Source organism: Pyrus communis, chromosome 13 (genome assembly GCF_963583255.1).
Source record: "Pyrus communis chromosome 13, drPyrComm1.1, whole genome shotgun sequence".
Lineage (NCBI taxonomy): Eukaryota > Viridiplantae > Streptophyta > Magnoliopsida > Rosales > Rosaceae > Pyrus > Pyrus communis.
The window spans coordinates 23,773,911-23,795,540 of NC_084815.1; the positions used below are offsets into that span (position 1 = coordinate 23,773,911).

At 38.2% G+C, this 21,630-nt stretch overlaps 5 protein-coding genes across 9 annotated transcripts; 2 read left to right on the forward strand and 3 right to left on the reverse strand.

Annotated features, from left to right (window-relative positions):
* Positions 1–830: 830 nt before the first annotated feature.
* Positions 831–2,429, reverse strand: LOC137713881 (mitochondrial import receptor subunit TOM5 homolog). Its single transcript, XM_068453231.1, has 2 exons — positions 2,270–2,429; positions 831–1,124 (listed from the first exon to the last, which is right to left on the reverse strand). Exons 1-2 carry the CDS (start codon positions 2,354–2,356, stop codon positions 1,047–1,049), a joined length of 165 nt encoding a protein of 54 aa, XP_068309332.1. The 5' UTR covers positions 2,357–2,429; the 3' UTR covers positions 831–1,046.
* A 1,411-nt stretch (positions 2,430–3,840) lies between these two features.
* Positions 3,841–4,613, forward strand: LOC137713074 (uncharacterized). Its single transcript, XM_068452322.1, has 2 exons — positions 3,841–4,077; positions 4,235–4,613. Exons 1-2 carry the CDS (start codon positions 3,907–3,909, stop codon positions 4,601–4,603), a joined length of 540 nt encoding a protein of 179 aa, XP_068308423.1. The 5' UTR covers positions 3,841–3,906; the 3' UTR covers positions 4,604–4,613.
* A 245-nt stretch (positions 4,614–4,858) lies between these two features.
* LOC137713073 (nuclear transport factor 2-like) lies at positions 4,859–9,776 on the reverse strand. 2 transcript variants are annotated; one of them, XM_068452321.1, is made up of 9 exons: positions 9,602–9,776; positions 8,235–8,420; positions 7,169–7,472; positions 6,841–7,079; positions 6,581–6,755; positions 6,223–6,347; positions 6,071–6,136; positions 5,516–5,579; positions 4,859–5,428 (listed from the first exon to the last, which is right to left on the reverse strand). In XM_068452321.1, the coding sequence occupies exons 2-9, from the start codon at positions 8,412–8,414 to the stop codon at positions 5,178–5,180; spliced, it is 1,404 nt and encodes a 467-aa protein (XP_068308422.1). In that variant the 5' UTR covers positions 8,415–8,420; positions 9,602–9,776; the 3' UTR covers positions 4,859–5,177. The 2 variants fall into 2 exon arrangements, with proteins under 2 accessions (XP_068308422.1, XP_068308421.1); XM_068452320.1 differs by having other exon boundaries at positions 8,235–8,438; positions 9,602–9,729.
* A 1,008-nt stretch (positions 9,777–10,784) lies between these two features.
* Positions 10,785–12,999, forward strand: LOC137713077 (uncharacterized). Of its 3 annotated transcripts, none has more exons than XM_068452327.1 (2): positions 10,785–11,385; positions 12,401–12,715. In XM_068452327.1, exon 1 carries the CDS (start codon positions 10,985–10,987, stop codon positions 11,378–11,380), a length of 396 nt encoding a protein of 131 aa, XP_068308428.1. In that variant the 5' UTR covers positions 10,785–10,984; the 3' UTR covers positions 11,381–11,385; positions 12,401–12,715. The 3 variants fall into 3 exon arrangements, with proteins under 3 accessions (XP_068308428.1, XP_068308427.1, XP_068308426.1); XM_068452326.1 differs by lacking the exon at positions 12,401–12,715 and adding an exon at positions 12,743–12,999 and having other exon boundaries at positions 10,786–11,385; XM_068452325.1 differs by lacking the exon at positions 12,401–12,715 and adding an exon at positions 12,753–12,999 and having other exon boundaries at positions 10,791–11,385.
* Positions 13,000–13,723: 724 nt separating this feature from the next.
* On the reverse strand, positions 13,724–19,924 carry LOC137713075 (zinc finger CCCH domain-containing protein 55-like). 2 transcript variants are annotated; one of them, XM_068452323.1, is made up of 5 exons: positions 19,795–19,924; positions 18,392–18,584; positions 17,327–17,709; positions 14,660–17,147; positions 13,724–14,426 (listed from the first exon to the last, which is right to left on the reverse strand). In XM_068452323.1, the coding sequence occupies exons 2-5, from the start codon at positions 18,413–18,415 to the stop codon at positions 14,397–14,399; spliced, it is 2,925 nt and encodes a 974-aa protein (XP_068308424.1). In that variant the 5' UTR covers positions 18,416–18,584; positions 19,795–19,924; the 3' UTR covers positions 13,724–14,396. The 2 variants fall into 2 exon arrangements, with proteins under 2 accessions (XP_068308424.1, XP_068308425.1); XM_068452324.1 differs by having other exon boundaries at positions 18,392–18,580; positions 19,795–19,915.
* Positions 19,925–21,630: the final 1,706 nt, after the last annotated feature.

The window sequence follows — 21,630 nt, forward strand, 5'->3', positions numbered from 1 at the left end:
CAGTGAATAATAATTATCTTTTGCATTTTCACTCCTAAGTTGAATAGCCTTGGCAATAGGTTGTTAAATATTAGTATTTTTTATTTTATAAAATAGTAAAAAATAATTTTATTTGTAATTTCGGATAAGTTTTTTAACCGATCTCGTTTCTTCACGTGTCATTATTCGAAAGTACAATTTTTTTGTGATAGATTTCGATAATGATAAGGTATTTATAGAAAAATAAAATCAATTTTTTCAAAAAAGAAAATTGGATTTTTTTTTATTAATTTTTAACTTTTTTTTTTATTTTTTATTAACTTAATTAATTCCTGCTGTTGGATTAAAGAAAATTTGGAATCGAGCGGCTGAAATTGTGCTACGCCATCTAGTCGTGGGGAGAGGTTTGAATTTTTTTTTACCGTTGAAAATCCAACCGTCCAAAAAAAGTATCCGTTGAAATCCAACAACCTTGAGGGTGCCATGTGGCACCCACATCGGTAACGTTTCAAAATTCAAACCGCGGGCCCTACCATCTGAAAAGCTATCGGTGACACGCCCCCACGCGCGAGTGTTATACACACGCCTGACGCAGTTTTTTTTATAACGTGGCTAACGTCAGCCTTGCATCAACGCTCCTTTAGGCGCTCGGGCCGTGGATTCATGCCTCCCCTCTCCTACAGGCCCGCCCCTAGCCCAATTGCCCGCATGGGCCGAAGCTCTCTCATAACATCTATCCCGTCCACCAGTATCGCTTGTATAAAAAAGAATTCTCTTCACCATCTAATGGAGATGGCGAAAAGGTTGCATGAAAAATCAAATGAATAAGCAATCGATGATTCGCCATTCAGTATATGAAAGCTAAGCAATTTCATTCATCTCGAAAACTCTCCAATAGAACCACATTCTTATGTTTTGGAAACTCATTTCTGTTACTAACATCAACATGATCAAGGTAAACAGGAAAACCCTGTAACTTAACAGAATGCTAAATAAATCCGCATAACGAACAAAAGGAACCTTACAGAATTTGCTTAATAAGATGACCTACGACACATTGGAAGAGCTCATATAGCCATCAGATCACCATAACTCCTCATTAGAAGAATCGATCCTGCAAACAGCCCTGCAGCACGCAGCAATTTCTGCAAGATGGAAACACACTTTTAAGTCCTTTGTTTTTATTGGTTTCTCAACAAAAAGGATGTAAATTATGCATTCTACAAATGAGATAACCATCCGGCATCTACGCTAAGCAAGTAAAGCTCACAGTTCAGAAAGAATGGTAAGAATTGTTTAACAACAATATAACCTGGAGTGCAGTGGTGTTCTAGGATTCATACAGTCGACCCTACTTAGTGGGATAAGGCTTGGTTGTTGTTGTTGTTGTTGTATAACAAGGGCTAAAAATATAAGGCAACTTTGCAAATCACATTCATCATCAAAATCTAAAACTTTCTAAAGAAGAACAACTCTTGTGAGGAAAAACTTTATGCGGCCTCAGGTCAAATTTCGACAATACGAAGATCAAACTATAACGAAACACGCGTGACCTAAGAGCATACCCATTGTTAAAGGTGCAATAGCCATCATAAATTCTCGGTTAGGAAAATTTATCCCATCTGTAGACCGTTATGTTAATAACTAAATTTCACGGGTCACCTAAATTTCTCGTCTTTCCTGACCAAACCTAGAAGCCACACTTTCCGCCACTTCTAAGTTCCTGAGTTAACATATTAAGCTTAAGAAACAACAAATAGAACGACACACGAACATACAAAACTGATTAGTCATTTTGTGATTGTATCAAATCAAAACACAAAAAAGTCTGATTTACCGGACACATATGAACCATGAGTAACGCTTGCACTCGTAACTCGAAAAATTAGCTTTCCCATTACTAATCTCACAACAAGATGCACATAACAGGCTAGGTTTTCACCAATGCGGAATAAATCTTGCGGGATAGCTGCAGGATACAACTGGCCAGACAATTACGCAATACAACCGGTTGCCCGGCCACTCACATCCCGCAACCATTACACAAGATTCATCGCGATAACAGACATTCCGAAAACATCCACGAATCGCGATCGCAAGTCATAGTATAGCTATATATGCACCAAATAATACAAAATCTTCCCACATACTATTAGCCAAAACATACAAAAAAAATCATATAAACATATACAATTATATATCTATATGTATCTTGGAATCAAGAGATTCAAGAAACCACTCTTCACGCTTCGTGCAAAATCGAAAAGTAGGAGAGTAATTGAGAGAGTACCATGTTAAGAGCCCACTTCTCCTCGTCGTGATACTGCGACTGCAAGAAAAATTTCGCCTTTTCGAGGGAGACGTTGAAGTCCGCCATTGATGCGTGGAGAAGGAGAAGGAGAGGGAGGAGAGTATTTGCGTTAGGGTTTAGGTTTGGGGGTTTCTAAAAGGGGGAAGGAAATTAAATTACCGAAACAACCTCACTTACTTGGTCACTCAATGCAAAATCGAAAGGGTAAAAAAATGAAAGAAAATTGTTTAGACGTACAAATTTGAAAACCCTTTATTAGGTATAGCAACTACCGGTTAGACGTAGAATTCACCTGTATTAGAGATTGTGTTAGCATCAGCGAAAATTTCCTTGTACGTGGAGAAGAATTGTTTGATGCAAGATATATGGTCAATTTTGAACATGTAATTAGGCTTCTAGTTGGTTCGAGGTCAATTTCCGTCGTTTTACACCCGAGTAAGTTTTCTTGATTTTTGTTAAATAGAGTGGTTAAGAATAAATTTTTCTTCCACATGGAGGAGAAATTGTTTGATACAAGATATGGTCAAATTTGCGCATGTGATTAGGCTTCTAGTTGGTTGGTCAATTTTCGTCGCTTTACATGCTAGTAAGTTTGTCTGATTTTTGTTAATTAGAGTGGTTAAGAATATAATATCATATGTAAAGAAAAAAAATAATATAGATAACTATTATTGGCACTTCAAAAGTTTTATTGTGCATTCTTCGCAAAATTTTTATTTATTTTTAGATGTAGAAAGTTAAAGTGTACAATGAGAACTTTGGAGTACCAAAATAAGCTCCAAAAATATATGGTCCATATTAATTTAGCACCTTAACTTTAACTCATCAGATTTGTTAGTATCCATGATTTGAGTTTATCATTTACTACTATGAAATGGAAATTCGAAGTTCAATATTAGGTTGTCGTTAAATCTGTCAAGTGATGATGTGTCAAACGTAAAACTTTACATTTTGTAATATAACCAGGGAAATGATTAACACTCATATTTTTCTCCTCTTACACAAATTTGTTTAATCTTGTCTACCGTTTTGGTTTTATTTATTCAATTTAGTTGCAAAAAATAAACAATTGTATGCAAGATTCTAAACATGAGTGTGAAAATCTGCTGATGACACAATTATAAAAACTAAATTCAATGCCAGTGAAGGTTCGCTTAGTTGGTAAGGTCCCCATCTTGTATGTCGCCCCACCAAAGTTCGATTCTCGTTGGTGCGTAATCTATATATTCTTACATAAATTCACATTAGTAATAGCTGGCAATTAAGTATCACGCGTAAGTTTTTTTGGCTAAAAGTTATAGTATGTCATGGCGCTAATGATGAGAATAATCACACCCTAAACTTTTTTGTTCACCCCAAAAAAAACCAAATTCAATTTAAAAACAAATATTTAGAAAGAAAAAGCCTAGTTGACCACCAAAAGAAAAAGAAAAAAATCTAGGGACACCAATCTCCCTCTCCCATCCAGCGATCCACGTGGTGACACGTTTGCAATGGAACCTGATCTTCCTTGTCCACTAATTTAAGCCCAAATCATAGCCTTCCTCAAGGATTCAATCATCTCTCTGATAGAGAAACACCACTGAAAGCCGCCACCACCACCACCACACAGAAAAATGGAGGCCAGAGCATTTTACAGCGGCAGCGCCGGCGGTGTGCCTTTCGCTTTCAGAGCACCAGCAGCAGCAAAAGGAGGCAACTTTGCTTCCTCCTCCCCTCTCCTCATCCAATCCATGGCTACCACGAAACCCATTCCTTCAGCTACCAACACAGTCAGCTCCAAGAAGGTTAATAATCTTCCTCTCATTCAAAATATGTATGACAGGTTTTATTACAAAAAGTCTCGATGGAATTAGAAGTGAAATTGTTCATTATATATCGTATTTTATTTGGTTATTTGTCAAATAAGTAAAAAATGCAAATGGGGTGTACTTTGCATTGCAGAATTCATCTGTGAAGCTGCTAACAAGGGTGGAGCAACTGAAGCTGCTGACCAAAGCAGAGAAAGCCGGCCTGCTGTCCGCGGCAGAGAAGTCCGGGCTCTCATTGTCCGTGATAGAGAAGCTAGGGTTGCTCTCCAAGGCGGAGGAATTCGGAATCCTATCTGCAGCCACCGACCCGGGAACTCCCGGGGCATTGTTGAGTTTAAGCTTAGGACTGCTGGTTTTGGGTCCATTTGTTGTATATCTTGTGCCTGAGGATTCTCCTTTGGAGATAGGGCTACAAGCTGTTGTTGCTTTGGCTGCAATAGCGGGTGGTTCCGCTGCTTTTGCTGCATCAAATCTTGTATCCAGTTTGCAGAAATCTAATTGAAATTTCATGAGTTTGGTCCATCTCGGGAGAGACAAAACTTACATCGAGATGCCAAAGTGACTCCACGATATCCTAAGCCGATCTTGGTCTGGCATATCGACACAATGACATCGACACAATGACATTCCTGTTGCATAAAAGTTCGTCTCCTCACTTGGGATGAGTCATTATTTTGGCTCTTTTGTGTAATTGTGAATGCTTAGAGATATCTATAACATACTACCATGTCGACAAGCATGGATTAGAAAACGGCGATGAAGAAATTTCTTGATCAAAATAACATAAATATAGATTTGGATTCGTAGAAATACATTTAAGTTGAACTAACACAACTTACTCACGCCGTGTAAGCTCTATAAAAATAATCTAAAGATAAAATACATGTTAGCGAAAAATAGGGAAGAACACGAATCTTTGTAGAAACTCGGAATTTAACAAAAACCCAAAATTTCTAACAGCTCCATATAATTCTTTATCCAACAAGTAGCAATTGAAGAAAAGAAGGGGAAAGAAAAAGTGACCCTCTTGGTTGTGTGAAAAAAATTGTCTATCCACCACTTTCTCTCAAAAAGCGTCAACTAGGGGGAACAGAACTGCGGTTTCCCCCACCTTGACGCCCACCTCTTCCATTGGAACTTCCCCGCTGATAACCATCTCCACTGCGTCCTCCCGAGCCCCTGGCTCGCCCAGAAAACTCACCTTGGTTTCTGAATTCATTCCTGCCAAAGCTACGGCCGCCACCACCATAGTTCCCACGACCCCTGAAATTGTCATTCCGATAGCCAGCTCTTCCTGAAGAGAACCTCCCTCTCCCACCACCGCTGACTGAAACATCCAGAAGCTTTGTTAGCTTAACATCATTTAAATAGGAGTTGTGTATTACTTAGCAACCTTCTATAAACCACAGCTTACCTCGAGTTGAGGTTCTCTTTTCCTCAATCACTGCTGGGCGATCCCCAATGGTGATAGGTGAGGCCTGTAACGATTTTCAACAAGTTCAAAATTGGATAAATATACGTTGATACAAGCTGCGGAAACATATGATGGCACCCACAACTATGAATAAACACATTACAGTCTGCAAATCCAGTCAAACTGCACTTATATCCCAGTGAGGTTGTAACAAGAAACACACTGGAGATTTTAATTTTCTATTACTCAAACAACGGATCTAAGATTCTGGGGACACCCGTAGATATGCATCAGGGACAGTATCTCCTTTTTCAACTCAAAATAAGTGTCCATGTTAATGCCAATGAGCAAATTACATTTGGGCCTTGTGGCTACTAGCCAATAATACAAACAAAATGTTCTCGAGCCAATATAAATGACTCAAAATATTTCTGCAATTTTCATACACTAGTTTTGAACTAAACGAGCCAAATTGTAACACTAATTGTATTAAAAAAACCAGGCCTAAAGAATCTTGGAATTTGACAAGTGGCATATGAAAGTGAAGCACAGTACCTCAAGTGCACTTTGCATGGAACTCAAGCTTTCGAATTCAACGAAGCCAAAACAGAATCCTTGCTGCTAGAAAGCCAAAATATAGGAACTGTAAGGCTACACCAAAGAATGATCAGTTGGATCAGTAAGTGAATTATACAAATGAAGAATACCTTACTACTCCTGACTTGGATCCCATCACGCTTAATAGGTCCAAACCTCTTGAACTCCTTCTCAAGTTGTCCCACTGTTGCATCATACGGCAAATTCCGTACATGTATGGAGTGACCTTCAGGTGCTGCAAAGAATAAATTGTAAATTAGATAATAACCCATTGCATGAATAAGTTCGATGTTGCTGTTTGCATGACAATAAATAGCTACCAGATCATGCATCATTCATGAAAGCGTAAATGAGAGTAAAACTCAGCCAAGTGTTATGGTAGTTAGTTAAGTGACCCAACCATTGAAAGCCGAGTACTTTTTTTGTTTTTTGAGAGTAAACGAAGACAGAAAGCTGAGTATTATTTACCTTCCTCGTGAGAATGGCTGCTTTCAGGGGCAGCGTCACCTGTAGGAGGTGATGCCTCTGGTGCAGGAAATGATTTTGCAGGAGGACTGGCGGGATGGTGGTCAGTGTTTGCAGATACTGTCCTCACAGTGCGGGGAACCACGTGGGCAGGACTGACTGTGCTTTTCTTCAACAACTAAAAAGTAAAAACACACCAAAATCAGTTGACATGAAAATTAAAAATACCCTCTTAAAAAAGTCAACAATGGGCCTTAACACACAATTGATGCATATGATTTCTTTGGAGCATCCTCCTGAGTTTCAGGGGCAGGATCAGGGGTTGGATCAACTTCTGCAAGATTCTGACTTGGGAGAGCTGGGGGCTCCACAAGCTCGTCTTCAACAACTGATCCTTCGTCATTATCTGAAGGATCACAAACTTCAGCACCATTATTGAGATCTTCGTCCTCAAGGGGAGTTGCAGGGTCCACCACAAGATGATCAGGTGCATGAATAGGCTCTGGAAAGGTATAAAAGCAATTTGAAAACGATAGCCAAAACAAACAAAAAAAAAAAAAAGATATATCGAGAAAGAAAACTAATGCCAACGTGGTTCTGCTGTCACAATAGCTTCTGGAGCACTTTCGTTGATGCCATTGACTGAGGTAGTATTGGTCGGCAACGATTCGTTGTCCTCAATATACCTAAAAACATCATTCAATACATAGTACCCTTTCTCCTGTGGAGCTAGAAAGAAAGTCTGCGCGAATTTTCTTCCCACATTGTCCCTTCCAGTCAAGCATCCAGTCACGAGAACAATCACCCCTTTCTCATAAGACTGCTGAGAATCTGCTGTTTTTATTTCTGCTGTATAGTCTCCATAATTTAAGGACTGAATTTTTTCACCTATTGCCTGTTCCAAAAGATAATGCAATGTTAACAAATGTAATATTTATCATTGACATTTATTATTCACGACAAAAATTTAGGATTCGCAATTCAGTTTACATCACATCCAAGATGCGATGCACAATATTTCAAGATTTCAAAACAAAATGTTTGGCCTGAAAAAGGGCGTGAATTTGATCCATTAAAGGCCTCGCTGCTTATACTGTCACATGTTCCACATGAAATCAATGCCTATATACCAAAATTTTCAATCTTTCATGACTAGAACACTGGCCATGTTAATCAACCACCCTATACACACATACATACATATATATACACATACATACATACATATATATACACATACATACATATATATATATACATACATACATACATACATACATACATACATACATACATATATATAATGTCACCGTTTAGGCTGGTTACAATTGGTCAATAAATGTCTAAATTTGGAGCCTTAACATCAAATAGACATCCTGTCTGTGTATTTGTCCAACATGCACATAAAGAAAAGTTTAATACAACAATGTATGATGGAAAAGCTGCCAAATTCATGTTCAACCATTATAAAATTATTAAAATATATACTTTTGTACATGCTAGCTACCAATTAAACATTCTTTAATACCTTAAGTGAAAAACTGAATCGGAAACATACAGAAAAACAGTTGCCCAATTCATGTTAATCTTTGTGAAAACTGAACCGTGAGCCTTGAAGTAGAAACTGTGTCATGAATATACATGAAAGAATGCTTACTTCCATCGTTGTCACTGTTGTCATATTGCCGTTGATATCCATCCTGCTTAGAGAGCTCGAATCCTGATAAAACCTATGCACTAACTCTGGAGATTGGTGAAGAATATGGTAATACTGCTCCACGAAGGCATTGCCAACAAGTTGGGCACTGGGAGCAGGGGCAGGAGTCACTTCCTGCATGTCTATCTACAGAAAGTTTAAAATCTGTAATATTAGTAAGAAACATATTGATGGAACTACTACGATGATAAAAGAAAAACATGATAACGACAAGAAAGCCAAAGCAACATGCTTTTTTATTCTTGACCTAACAAATGCATGAAAGAAAAACAACCTTCAAAATTTTTACAGCGGAAAGTACAACCCATTTCAAGCAATTAGAAAATCTTTACATTCAAAAAACACAACAATGAATATAGAAGCATAACAAGTGATACATTGTGAATATCATATCTGTAGCAAAAGAATCAGCAAAGTAGAAAAGTAAAAACGACAATGAGAAATTCTAATAACCCGATAAGCACATACGGGCACTTTAAGTTGAAGCTAAAAGCACAAAGGCATTGTCTTTGAGCTCATATGTTAAAGTACTATGAGCTAAACGGTTTCAGCAAGTCAATCATTAGTGTAATATCACAAACCACACATTAGAATCATAACCAACCAATAAAAAACTCAATAAGTTGAACAAATAAGACAAATAAAATCAAACTTTAAGCACCACAAAATCTAGAAAGATTTGATAAAGAGTACAGAAGCATATGCAATGATGCATTGTGAATATCATATTTGTAACGATAATCAGAAAACTAGCAACATAATTAATAACTGCAAAACAAAACCCTAATAGCCCAATAATTACGAGCTAAAACGGTTTCAAGTAACGAGTACTTAATCATAAGTGTAATATCACAATACCACAAATCACACATTAGGAACCAATCCCTACATACATGCTCAAATCGTGGAAATTCGCTAACAATTATAAACAATTTCAAAAACCCAGAAGTATTTATTCATGTTATAGAAATCCCAATAAAACCCAAATGAAGCAGACCATGTGAATTTGACCTAAGAGAAAAAGGGGGTCAGCTGAAAAACTCAAGCAGCCCAGAACTTAACAACTATAATGATAAACAAAACAATATCTGATTAAAATTCATAAACCCTAATTTAGCAAAGTACGGAAAAGCACAGAAATTTATCAGCACCAACATCCAAAGCAATGAAGAGATTTGTTTGGGAAACATGACATTAACAGATCAATCACTATTGGCAAATAATAAAATCAAATGGGAAATTAACCAGCAGAGGCAGTAAACTGTAAACATAAAGAAAGTTGGATTCAAGAGAGGACCCTGGAGTACCTGCTTGGTAGTGATCTGAGCTTTAGAGAGAGAGATCTGTGGGCTGAGAGGAAGCAGAGTGAAGTTGCAGAAAGAGAGAGAGAGAGAGAGAGACAGACAGACAGAGCAGTACAAGGGGATAGGAGGGCCAAAAGGAGAGAAGAAAGAGGGGATAGTTGCTAAAGGCTGAAGCTTTTTATGTATTTGGTCAGATCACATGAGAAGGAGGTTCCTTATGGAAAACCCAAATAAGGAAAATTGTTTAATTTTGGAATAAAAAATATTAAAAAGGGGTTTTTGGATCTTTTAATTTGGGAAGGAAATGATGAGATGGGTTTACTAACTTTACTCTGCTTTTGTTTTGGTCAACGTTCAACTTTGTAGTTTAAGTAACTGAATTGGGTGGTGCTATCCAGTACCCACTACCCACACACGTTTTTTACTTTTCACATTTTCAGTTAATTTTAACCGTTATACTTCTTCAATTCATCCGAACTCACGATCAAAAATTAAGAAAATGATATGAAAGGTAAAAAGATGTGTGAGAATAATACTACCCTAAAGATTTAGAGATAGTAGAATAATCCCAAATTTGTGAGGAAAAGTCCATGATTTGGGTAGGTGCAAAGTACAGTCTTGAGCCCCTTCTATTTTCTTTTTGCTTGGTTTTGTATTTTATTTAGTAGAGGGATAGCGTTAATAGGTTAGAAGTTGATTTTAGGGAGAAGGGGAGTTGGTAAAGATTGAACTCGCACTACTGTGCATATATGTTTGTTTTCCATCACTGTGATGAAATACTAACTTCAGGACGAATACATAAAGAGTATTCTAAAAAACTTAATTTGAACTCATATAAGCTCATTACACACCCATAATTTAGTAATTAAATTATTACTATCTCTTTAAACCAAATTTACTACCTAAGCTACGCTTACGAATCTAATTCAATATGTAAATTTATCTTTGCACCTATTTAAAAAATAAAAACATAAAATCAAAGCATATGTTCTTGCTCTCCTTCCAATATGTACCTCGCATTTTCTTCACGATTACTTGAAATTAAAATTGAAATTAATAAAAATGAATGAGATTTAATTTATCGTTTTGGGCAGAATGACAATGCCAACACCAAAACACTTGCTTTTCTTCACAATTACTCGAATAAATCGAGTCATGCTTTAGTTAGGGGATTAAAAATTGAAAATCATCATCAATGTGTCAAAAGGAGCTTGGTGTTTTTTTCTTTCTATGAAAGCGTTTTAGGGTTCTAACAATAATAGAACGTACGAGAAAAATTGATTAAATGGGGGTGAGTTTATTAATAAATTTTAATTTTATTAATATATTTTAGTTTTATTGGTTCGCCTGAGTTTCTCACCTGATCTGCATCTCAAAACTTCTCCAATGGCGAAATCGGTCTCCACCGCCGTGTCATCCCTCGCCCAAACCCTAAAGCGGTACCTCAAGAAACCGTGGGAAATAACCGGCCCGTGTGCCGACCCGGAGTACAAATTAGCCGTGCCCGGCGCGCTCCAGTACCGGGTCGAGTGCCCAGCCACGACCAAGGTCCAGGCCTGCGTGCCCACCTCCAACCCGGAAACCGTGTACGACATCAAGTACTATACCCGCGACCAGAGGCGCAACCGTCCACCGATTAGACGCACCGTTTTGAAGAAGGCGGATGTGGAGAAGATGATGAAGGAGAGGACGACATTCGACGTCTCGGAATTCCCACCTGTTTACTTGGCCGATGCCGTTGAAGAGGATTACAATGCTCGAGGTGGAGGCTACCAGAAATGAATTGGGTTCGTTTCCCTCATCCAATTTTTCCTTAATTTGATAGTTTAAGGCTTTAATTAATTTAATTTAGGGTTTTTATTTTGGGCATTCTGCAAATTAAGTGGAATTTTGTGTTTTGTGGTTAATTATTTTTGTGAAAGTTTACTAATGGAGTGATATATATGCAAAAGGAGGAGTCTTTATTGTGTTTTGGAATATAGTTGAGCAGGAAGTTGATCCCTTTAGTTTGGTTCATAGCTCGACAGAAATGAAAAAGGTTTTTGTGCTTCGGGTTTTTCGTGATGAAGGTGGTTTCTGTTGTTTTGAGTTTGTTGAGTTTGTGTTTGTGTCTGCTTTATGGTTGGAGCATACGTGAATGGTCAAGTTAGGGTAGTAATTTTGTTCTTAGTTGATAAATCTTATGCTTTCTGAGGCTTGATTGATTAGGAATTGCTGGTTTCAGCGGCGTTTTAGCTGTAACTTTGGATTGTTGCAAATTCAGTTTCTCTGATGCTGAAGCAGGATGCATTTTTTGCTTCAACGGACCTCTGTAGGTGCTCCATCCACGTCTTTTATAGCCTCAGGAAACCATGAAAATATTTGATTCAATGAGTCTTTAGTTGAATACAAGTATGAGTAGTAAATGTACCGCAAACGCAGCAGTTTACACCTTAAACCTTGAGGCATAGTCTGTATCTGATTCGAGGATTGAGAATATGGGACTTTTGTTTTGTTTTTGACACAGTTTACTGTTATATTTATCATCTATTTTGTGAAAGTTAATTGAAAAAACATAGATTCTTCACCTAGTACAAAAACCTTATGTTCATTTCTGTGAGTCATTTGCCCCCTGAATTTAGGTCTTAATGCTGATAACCTTGTAGGTAGAGAACAAGCCACCATGAGAGCTCACTTTTAGCTTCCCTGAACTTTCTCATCTCGTCCAACGTCAATTTTTCATAGAACATAATGCACATGGCCAACCTTTATACAGATATTAGACAAGTAATATGTGGTCCAATGACTCCAATCTTGTTGAAGGTTCAATTTGTTTGTTGGGGATGCATCAGTCAAAGTCTGGTACAATCTATGCTTCTGGTGATGGTTCTCAATTTCCTCTGAGCTTGTTGGCTGCATCTTGAATGTGGTAATTTCTTTTCATAAATGATTGGCCCGTTGAAGATACATAGAGACAACGACTATCCACGTGCTCCTTCCTAATTTTTAATTTTTAGTTTTTCTTTTCCCTGTTTCTCTCCTTGGTTCCTGTCGTTGTGTTTGTGTATTTTATATGCTTTGATTTCTCAGGTTATGTACTTATTTGGCGTTGCTTGCTTGTTGCTTTCGTGTTTAATTGTATCAGTGATTCTCAGCTTGTTTTAGCTTCTTGCAGGCTTATGGGATTCTGGAAAAATATGTGTGTTATTTTGTTCCTCTCGTCGAACTAAAGAGACGCTGTTCATGTTAGCATAGATGCTTGTCTAGTCTGCTCACTTAATGAAATGCTGTGTTCGACGTGAATAAAGGGTACTTGACACAACTTTTTTTTTATCCTTTAGTTTGTGCAGTAATGTATTTGTATAAAATCTAAATGCAACCGCAGTTGGGTGATTGGATGACATTATCGCTCATTTTTGTAACTTCTAAGATCTCTACTTGCGATAATTTTGCAATTCTTGTCTGTCATTGTGATTGTCTTTCCCCAACTGCAACCGCATGAAGACCTAGGTTTCGGATTTGGAACGAATATGAGTAAGTTTCTCTGATCTCCCTGTTTATCATTGTCAGTGTAAGCGTACTCCGAGGAGAGTTTCATTCATACAACCAAACTTATCTCTAGTTCTCAACATTAATCCCAAAGTCAAATGCTTTTCTAATGAGAGTTTCGTTCGGAGACTGAATGCAATAAGGCTGGTATTTCGAGTTCAACGCCCTTAACCTTACATCATAGGTCGGCCTGGACTCCGAATGATCTACGTGAATCTCGCTTCTCATCTCTCCTTCCTATGTAGTCTTTAGTTGTTTCTAACTTGTTTTGTATGCTGCCGAAGTTTTAAGAGACGGAACTGCAATTGACATCGAAGGCAATTGAGCTTCCAGCAATTTGGCAGAAACGGGTTTTTCTAGTTAGGCAAATTTTGACGAGGGTGAGCCGGAATCTAGCAGAATGTCCCTGACTGGATCAAGGACGTGCCATGCACCGGCACCCGATCGGATATTTGCACGACAAATGATTTCAACCATTTCAGGTCTCCTTGATTACTAGGTAAAGGCTAAAGCTTATGCGGATTATTATTGATTAAATTTAACAGTTCTACGTGACTGCCAAAGTTGGGCGACTTTATGCAAAGTCCGACCTCAAGTGCATAGTTCTTAATCTACTGAATTACAAGTCTCTTGCATAAAATCTCGTAATTAGCCAGAAATCTTAATGAATTTTGGGTTAATATGGTCAACTGCAACATAGATATATATGTTAATTCCCTAATTATCCCGTTCGCCGCTCATCATGATCATTGCCACCAATCTTCTCCGTCACCATCTATCATGTCTTATTTACATGGTTTTTCTTCAAAAGGGACTAGCTGATGACTTCGCCAAGACAATCCACCCTTATGGTGATCGGAAAGATTCAAAGAGGCATTTCAACCTCTCTTGACTACAACCGTGTGATTCTCAAGCGCTAGGAACTGAAACCAGGACGTGCCATGTGCAATATAGGCCAAGTATTCATCCCTAACCACTGAGTCACCCCGCATTGATTGTCTTATTTACATAGTTGACTATTAATTTTCCCAGCATGGTTAACTTATAATTATAACCCCATTTCACCGAACCATTCAATCAACCTTCTTAGAATTCACACTATATATATAGTATACAATGATCACTGTTTATATAGTTGTGACTTGCTGCAAAAGGTCTAAGGCTCTACTTTAATCTTCACTGAGAGATCCAGTTCTCTTTTGGTCCGAGATGACACCCTCAAGAAATTGTGCCGTTGCGTGCAGGTTGGTTGCTTCAACACAGCTGACGTCTACACATTCACATACTTGTCAACATAACCCTGCAGATCATATAGAGAAAACAGTGAAGATCAAACTACGCAACATGTTCTCGCACTAAGACCGAAAGCATCAGGCCTTAAACTATGAGTTTCATCCTCTTTTCACGCGGAGAACAAAAAATTTATTTATGCAGAAGTTTAAGAGGGTGTGCCACTGTGCCTTGTGTCAAAATCCCAATCAACTAACACCACCATGTCATTCAAAGCAGAAAGGAATTGGAAAAAGTATTTACCATCACCAGTTTTGTCAGTTTCCGCTGTGACGAGTCAATGTAGTGATTTATCTTTGCCTCTGACTTGGGTATCTGGTGCTTCTTCATGGCTCCAGAGACCTTATCAACAGTCTTTTTGACAATGGTCTTAAACGCTTCCTTGCTCATATTACCCTGCCGCCACGATGGCTTCAGAATTTCCTTTACAAAATTTGCAATAGCAATCTTGAAAAGTCTCGTTGATCTTGAATCCTTTTTCTTCTTGCTCTTCCCTGGAGACTCCACCTGATCAATCTCAATCTCACCAGCCATGTTTGCTGCACCACCACGATCACTCAGACTCTCGTCCTCAACAACACCCACTTCTGCATCCGCTGTCTCACCAAACTCATCGATATCCAGAGATGTAGCTGATGCAACGGTTTCAACCTCTTTATGCTTGTTCTCACTGAGCCTCACAATGATATTGGAATCACCGGCAGATTCCTGTTTTTGACCATGACCATGTTTCTTGAGCAAAGCTGATGATGGCTCAATGCTGTCCCAAAGTGGATCATACTGCTCAGCTTCTGACTTGGGCAATAGCTGACCAGCAGCTCTAGCAGAACTCGGCGATGAAGTAGTCTGTCTTGATCCAACACTGCCAACACCTTGCCCATCCACAAGAACTTGGCTCAAATTGCAGGGAGTATCAAACATGTTACCAGAGGGAGCACCGTTGTCTTGATTGTGAATGTTAGAACTGAATTTGGAGGATAGTGGCTGCTCAAAAGTAGATGCGTAAGGATTATGATGTGTAGGTATTCTAGATGCCCCAAAATCAGGAAGGCGAGACGATTGATTTCTATCCACAAGATCTGTAGGGTATTGGGACATAGGACCATCCTTCCCAGGAAAACCCAAAATGCTATCACCTACAGGGTATTGCGCACCAGTCTTCCCAGGCACACCCAAGATGCCATCACCAACAGGGTATTGTGTGCTATAGGTTGGCTGTTGGTTCTGTGAACAGGGATGAATCTGTGAGGATGAATTTAAAAGCTTGCCAGAAGGAAAATTGTCACCAGAGAAATTTTGCAATTTGTTCATAGTCAATTCCTGTGAAGGAGGACCAGGCTGTGGGTGCGTGTTGCCATGAGCAAAAGTGTGTGAAGAACTTAAATCCTGCACAGGAGCATGTGTAAAGTGGTCTTCTCTCATATGACCAGGGCCTCCAAATGGTTGACTTGATGAGTTGCCTGATCTGAAATCTGCTCTATGCAACACAGGGCGAGGAAATTCCTGCATTGGAGGGTACATACGATGCAGAAAATCATCAGCCTGAGAATGAGAAGGCAATACAGTTGAGTATGGCCTGATAGAAGGCTGAGAACCAAAGTCATTCCTTGGAACCAAATGGTTCGGCTGAAACTGTGAAGAACCACCAAGTGCGGTAGTTCCTGCATTTAAAGATGAATCATACAGTGGTCGTGGAGGTGGCGGGGGTAAGGATGTCCAAGGGGAATTTGGTGGTAGAGAGAACTGAGCATGTTGGTTGGGTAAGGAACCTTGGTAAGATATAGACTGCGGTGGACAGAGTGGCATCAAATTGTAATCCCTATGCATCTGTGGAGCATGAACAGCACTGGCACCTTGTGAAGGTTGAGGAGGAGGTGGAGGAAGGGGCAGCTCTGAAAGATATGGAAAATTTACAGCAGAGATGCTGGGAAGAGGTAACTCTTTAGAATTAGGAGCCATGAATTGTGATGAAAGTGGTTGGTCATTAGAACTTTTGATGGGCCACACATTAGTCGAGGTGATTGCATTTGGTAAAGGCTCACTACTAGAAACCATATTTGGAGAAGTCGTGGATGCTTGAACCGGTGACAGATCTGTTATGAAAGAGTTTTCCATCTGAACAGATGGACAATCAGCCTTTTGAGGTTGCTTGACTACGGACTTGTTCATAAGAGGAAGCACATCCTCAGAAGTACCATCAGATGACTTCATATTACCAGCACTGCTTATTAGCTGAGGGGGTGGGTGGTGAGATTTTTGCACTTCGTGAAATTCTTTTCTGTCAGGAATGTGAGTGGTGGTTTCCCTAAGGTTTTCGGGAACTAATTGTTTTACTTGCACTGCAATATCTGTGACTCTAGAACTCTCACAATTCATTTTCTCAGCATCAATCAACTGACCATCTTTTCTAGCAATAGGTGCATCTTCACAGAGTTGCATCTCCCGAGCTTTAATTTCATCAACCTTTTCCTTAATCCCAAAAGTTTTGAAACTAGGCTGAGACTCGAAAAGTGTTGGTTTGCTCCTATGTTGCCTTGAACCATCATTCTTGTCATATTCCCGGTGCATATACCGACAGTGTGCTCCTCGGTAGCATCTGCCTCGAAGGAAGTCAAAACATTCTGGAATGTGGCGCCGGTCCTGTCTCTTACTGCCATCTCTGAACTCATTTGCACGCCTAAATGTGGGGGACCTGCTCCTACTCCTGCTTCTTTGATTCCTAGAAGACCGACTGGGAACACAAACAATCAAGAGGAATATTTATTATTCTCCTCAGATACTGTACTCTATGAAATCATAATAAAAGACAAATAAAGACCCCCGCAATTTAGATGCCTCAGACCTAAACTCAAGTCAACATTAAACAGCCCACCAAACAGAACAATGCAGATACAGCACAGTTGGAAGTACCTCCGAGAACGGCTTCGCTTCTCTCTTCTCCTCCATGAACTTCCCCTCCTGCTATCAAGAGGAGACCGACTGCGGCTGCGGCTGCGGCTACGGCTACGGCTATGTATTCGACTTCTACCTCTTTTATTATACCTTTTATTATAGAGTGAATCGTCAGAGTCACTATCACCGGAACCTTCTCTGACCAATCTCCCAAACTCATCCACCTTTGGAGGAACTGATTCAAACTTAGCCTTTTTAGTCTCCTGAGACTTTTCCGTCCTACAAACAACATCCATACAAGCACCATCCTTAACCTCCTTTTGAGTATGCACGGAATCTTCTGTTTTTATTTCTGTCGTATAGTCTCCGTAATTTAAGGACTGAATTTTTTCACCCACTGCCTGTTCCAAAAGATAATGCAATGTTAACAAATGTAATATTTAGCATCTTTATTAATCACAACAAAAATTTAGGATTCTCTAATTCATTTTCTATCAAGTCCAAGAAGTGATGCACAATATTTCAAGATTTCCAAAACAAAAAGTTTGGGCTGAAAAAGGGCATGAATTTGATTCATTAAAGGCCTCGCTTCTTATACTGTGACATGTTCAACATGCAGTTAATGCCTAAATACAAAATTTTCATCATTTCATGACTGGAGCATTGGCCATCTGAATCAGCGACCGTATCATATAAGAAATGTTACCGTATAGGCTAGTTACAATTGTCAATAAATGTCTAAATTTGGAGCCTTAAGCATCAAATAGACATCCCGTCTGTGTATTTGTTCAACATGCACTTATAGAAAAGTTTAATACAACAATGTAAAAGCTGCCAAATTCATGTTCATCCATTACAACATATACATATTTCTACATGCTTGCTACAAATTAAACTTTCTTTAATGTGTTAAAGTGAAAAACTGAATCCGAAACATACAGAAAAGCGCTGCCTAATTCATGTTAAGCCATACAAAAATTGAAAGTCAAATCTCAAAACTTGTTAGAAAATAATTTCTGCGAAAACTAATCCATGAGCTTGAAGTAGAAACTGCGTCATGAAAATATAAGAAAAAATACTTACTTCCATGGCTGTCACTGTTGTCATATTGCCCTTGATATCCGTCCTACTCAGAGAGCTTGAATCCTGATAAAAATTAAAACTTATGCACTAACTGTGGAGATTGGCGAAGAATATGGTAATATTGCTCCATGAAGGCATTGCTAACAAATTGGGCATTGGGAGCAGGGGCAGGAGTTGCTTCCTGCATGACTATCTACAGAGAGTTTAAAATTCGTAATATTAGTAAGAAACATAATGACGAAACTACTAAGATGTTAAAAGAAAAACACATGATAACAACACGAGAGCCAAAGCAACATGCTTTTTTAAGTTATTCATGACCTAACAAATGCATGAAAGAAAAACAACCTTTGAAATTTTACAGCGGAATGCACATACCCATTTCAACCAATTAGAAAATCAATACATTTAAAAAACAATGCTACAATGAATATAGAAGCATAACAAGTGATACATTGTGAATATCATATCTGTAACAAGAGAATCTGCAACATAGCAAAGTAAAAATGTCAACGAGCAATTTTATAACCCGATAAGCACACACAGGCGCTTTAAGTTGAAGTTAAAAGCACAAAAGGCTTTGTCTTTGAGCTCATATGTTAAATTAATATGAGCTAAAACGGTTTCGAGAAGTCAATCATAAGTGTAATATCACAATTCACACATTAGAATCATAACCAACCAATAAAAAAAATCAATAAATTGAAAAAATATGACAAATAAAATCGAACTTTAAGCACCACTAAATCTAGTAAGATTTGATAAAGAATGTAGAAGCATAAGCACTGATACATTGTAAATATCATATTTGCAACAAGAGAATCAGAATACTAGCAACATAATAACTGCAATACAAAACTCTAATAACCCGATAAGCTAAGTCAAGTCCAAGGATGATGAGCTAAAACGGTTTCGAGTAACAAGTACTAAATCATAAGTGTAATATCACAATACCATAAATCACACATTAGAAACCAATCCCTACGTACACGCTCAAATCGCGGAAATTTGCTTACAATTATAAACAATTTCAAAAACCCAGAAGTATTTATTCATGTTACAGAAATCCCAATAAAACCCAAATGGAGTAGACCATGTGAATTTGACCTAAGAAAAAAAAGGGCCAGCTGAAAAAATGAAGTAGCCCAGAACATAACAGCTATAATGATAAACAAAACAATATCTGATTAAAATTCCATAAACCCTAATTTAGCAAAATATGGAAAAGCACAGAAATTTATCCGCACCAACATCCAAAGCAATGAAGAGATTTGTTTGGGAAACATGATATTACAGATCAATCACTATTGACGAATAAATAAAATTAAATGTGAAATTAACCAGCAGAGGTAGTAAACTGTAAACATAAAGAAAGTTAGATTCAAGAGAGGAGTCTGGAGAACCTGCTTGGAGCGATCGGAGCTTTAGAGAGAGAAAGCTTGAGAGAGAGATCTCTGTGGGCTGAGATGAAGCAAAGTGAAGTTGCAGAGAGAGAGAGATAACAGTACTAGGGGAGAGAGGAGGGCAAAAAAGATATCAAGAAAAAGAGGCACCTTCGGGAAAAAATAAATAAGGAAAATTGTTTTAATTTTGGAATAAAAATTATAAAAAAGGGGGTTTTGAATTTTTTTTTATTTTTTTAACATTAAGACCTCGTTAGTATCGGTTTTCTTTTTTTTCACAAAAAAACTGCTTCACATCAAAGTTAAATACTAAAAAAATGTTTGATAAATGTAAAATATCTTTGCTTATTTTAAAAGCGATACCCTCCAGCTTTTAAAAGCAGCTTAACTTTTAAAAGCTACTTTAATAAAACGCATAGTTGAGTATTTAATAAATGTTTTTTAATTATTATAATACCTTCATTAAGTTTTGAAAATAACATATTTATCCTTCTACATACATTTTATCTCTTACTAATTCGTAATTAGATCGAGGATTGAAGAGGAATTGAAATTAGGTGGAATCAGAATCAGATTCCTATTAAAGTTGTTCACTAAAACTGACTAGAATCAAAGTAAGAATAATGTTGAGTCTATATAAGTTGTTTACTAATGCACTTCAATCGGAATTAAAACTAGATTGATTACTAAATTGCCCTTACATAAATAAATTATTTTCATACTAATTAATTAAATTAAATTTCTTAATTAAATTTATATAACAAAATTCATCTATATAAAAATATATGAATAGGTTTTATTTAGTTATTAAAAGATGGTTATTTCCATCCATCCCCCACACATCCCCCACATCTCCATCTTTCCCATGCCTTCGTTTCATCTTGAAGTCCAGTTGCACTGCCCTCCACCCACCTCTGCCTTTCCTTGCCCTGTTTCTATCTTCCACACCCTTACGCCTCCATAGCCACCACCTCATATCTAGGCCATTCATGGTCCAGCACGGAGTGGTCTAGTTGCCGTCTCGATCCTGGTCCATTACGTTGGTTAAGAGTGCAACGGTCAGATTCAAGTAAGAGTCTAGCGATTCTATGAAACAAATGGAGATTAGGCAAGGTATGTGATGTGGCCCTGCGCGGCAGAGGATGTGTTGTTGATAGAGATGGAGAATGAGCTGCGCTGGATAAGTGTCAAATGAAGGGCAATGTTGGGATAATAAAAAACAAGTGAGGGCATAATTGGTAGAAGAAATCCATTCCGGGTTCCTCAGGTGTCCAGGAATTGAAATACCTCCCTCGTGTAGGGAGTCCAATTTCTCCAAAATAAGGAGTGGGATTCCTTAATGCATGTCGACTCCACATGTATTTTGATTCCCCAAGATTACGTAAACAAAGGTGTATCCCATAATCGGAATCCAATTCTGTAAATTGTTTCCGATTGCAGGTACATAAACGTGCCCTAAGATAATAAAGTGACCACTACCATCTCCAACCACCATTGTTGCCACCTCCGTCACCATAACCACAACCTCCACTACTGTGGCCACAACAACAACCGCCACTGCCACCATCGTCAATAGGTACATCATCTTTCCCTTCAATTATTCATGATTTTATATAGATAGAAATTGAAATCAAAATTAATAAGAATCGGTGATAATTGCCCTCACCAAAGCACTTACTTTCGAAAAAGTTTCCATGGAAAATCGCATGGTTATAGCCTTAATTTCAGCATAATCCCATCAACTAAAGACCATTTTTCCTTTACAAACTCCCCCTTTTTTCCCGGCAAAAAGTAGGGCATAAATCCTTTTTTTCTTTCTTTTGTTTCGCACACAGA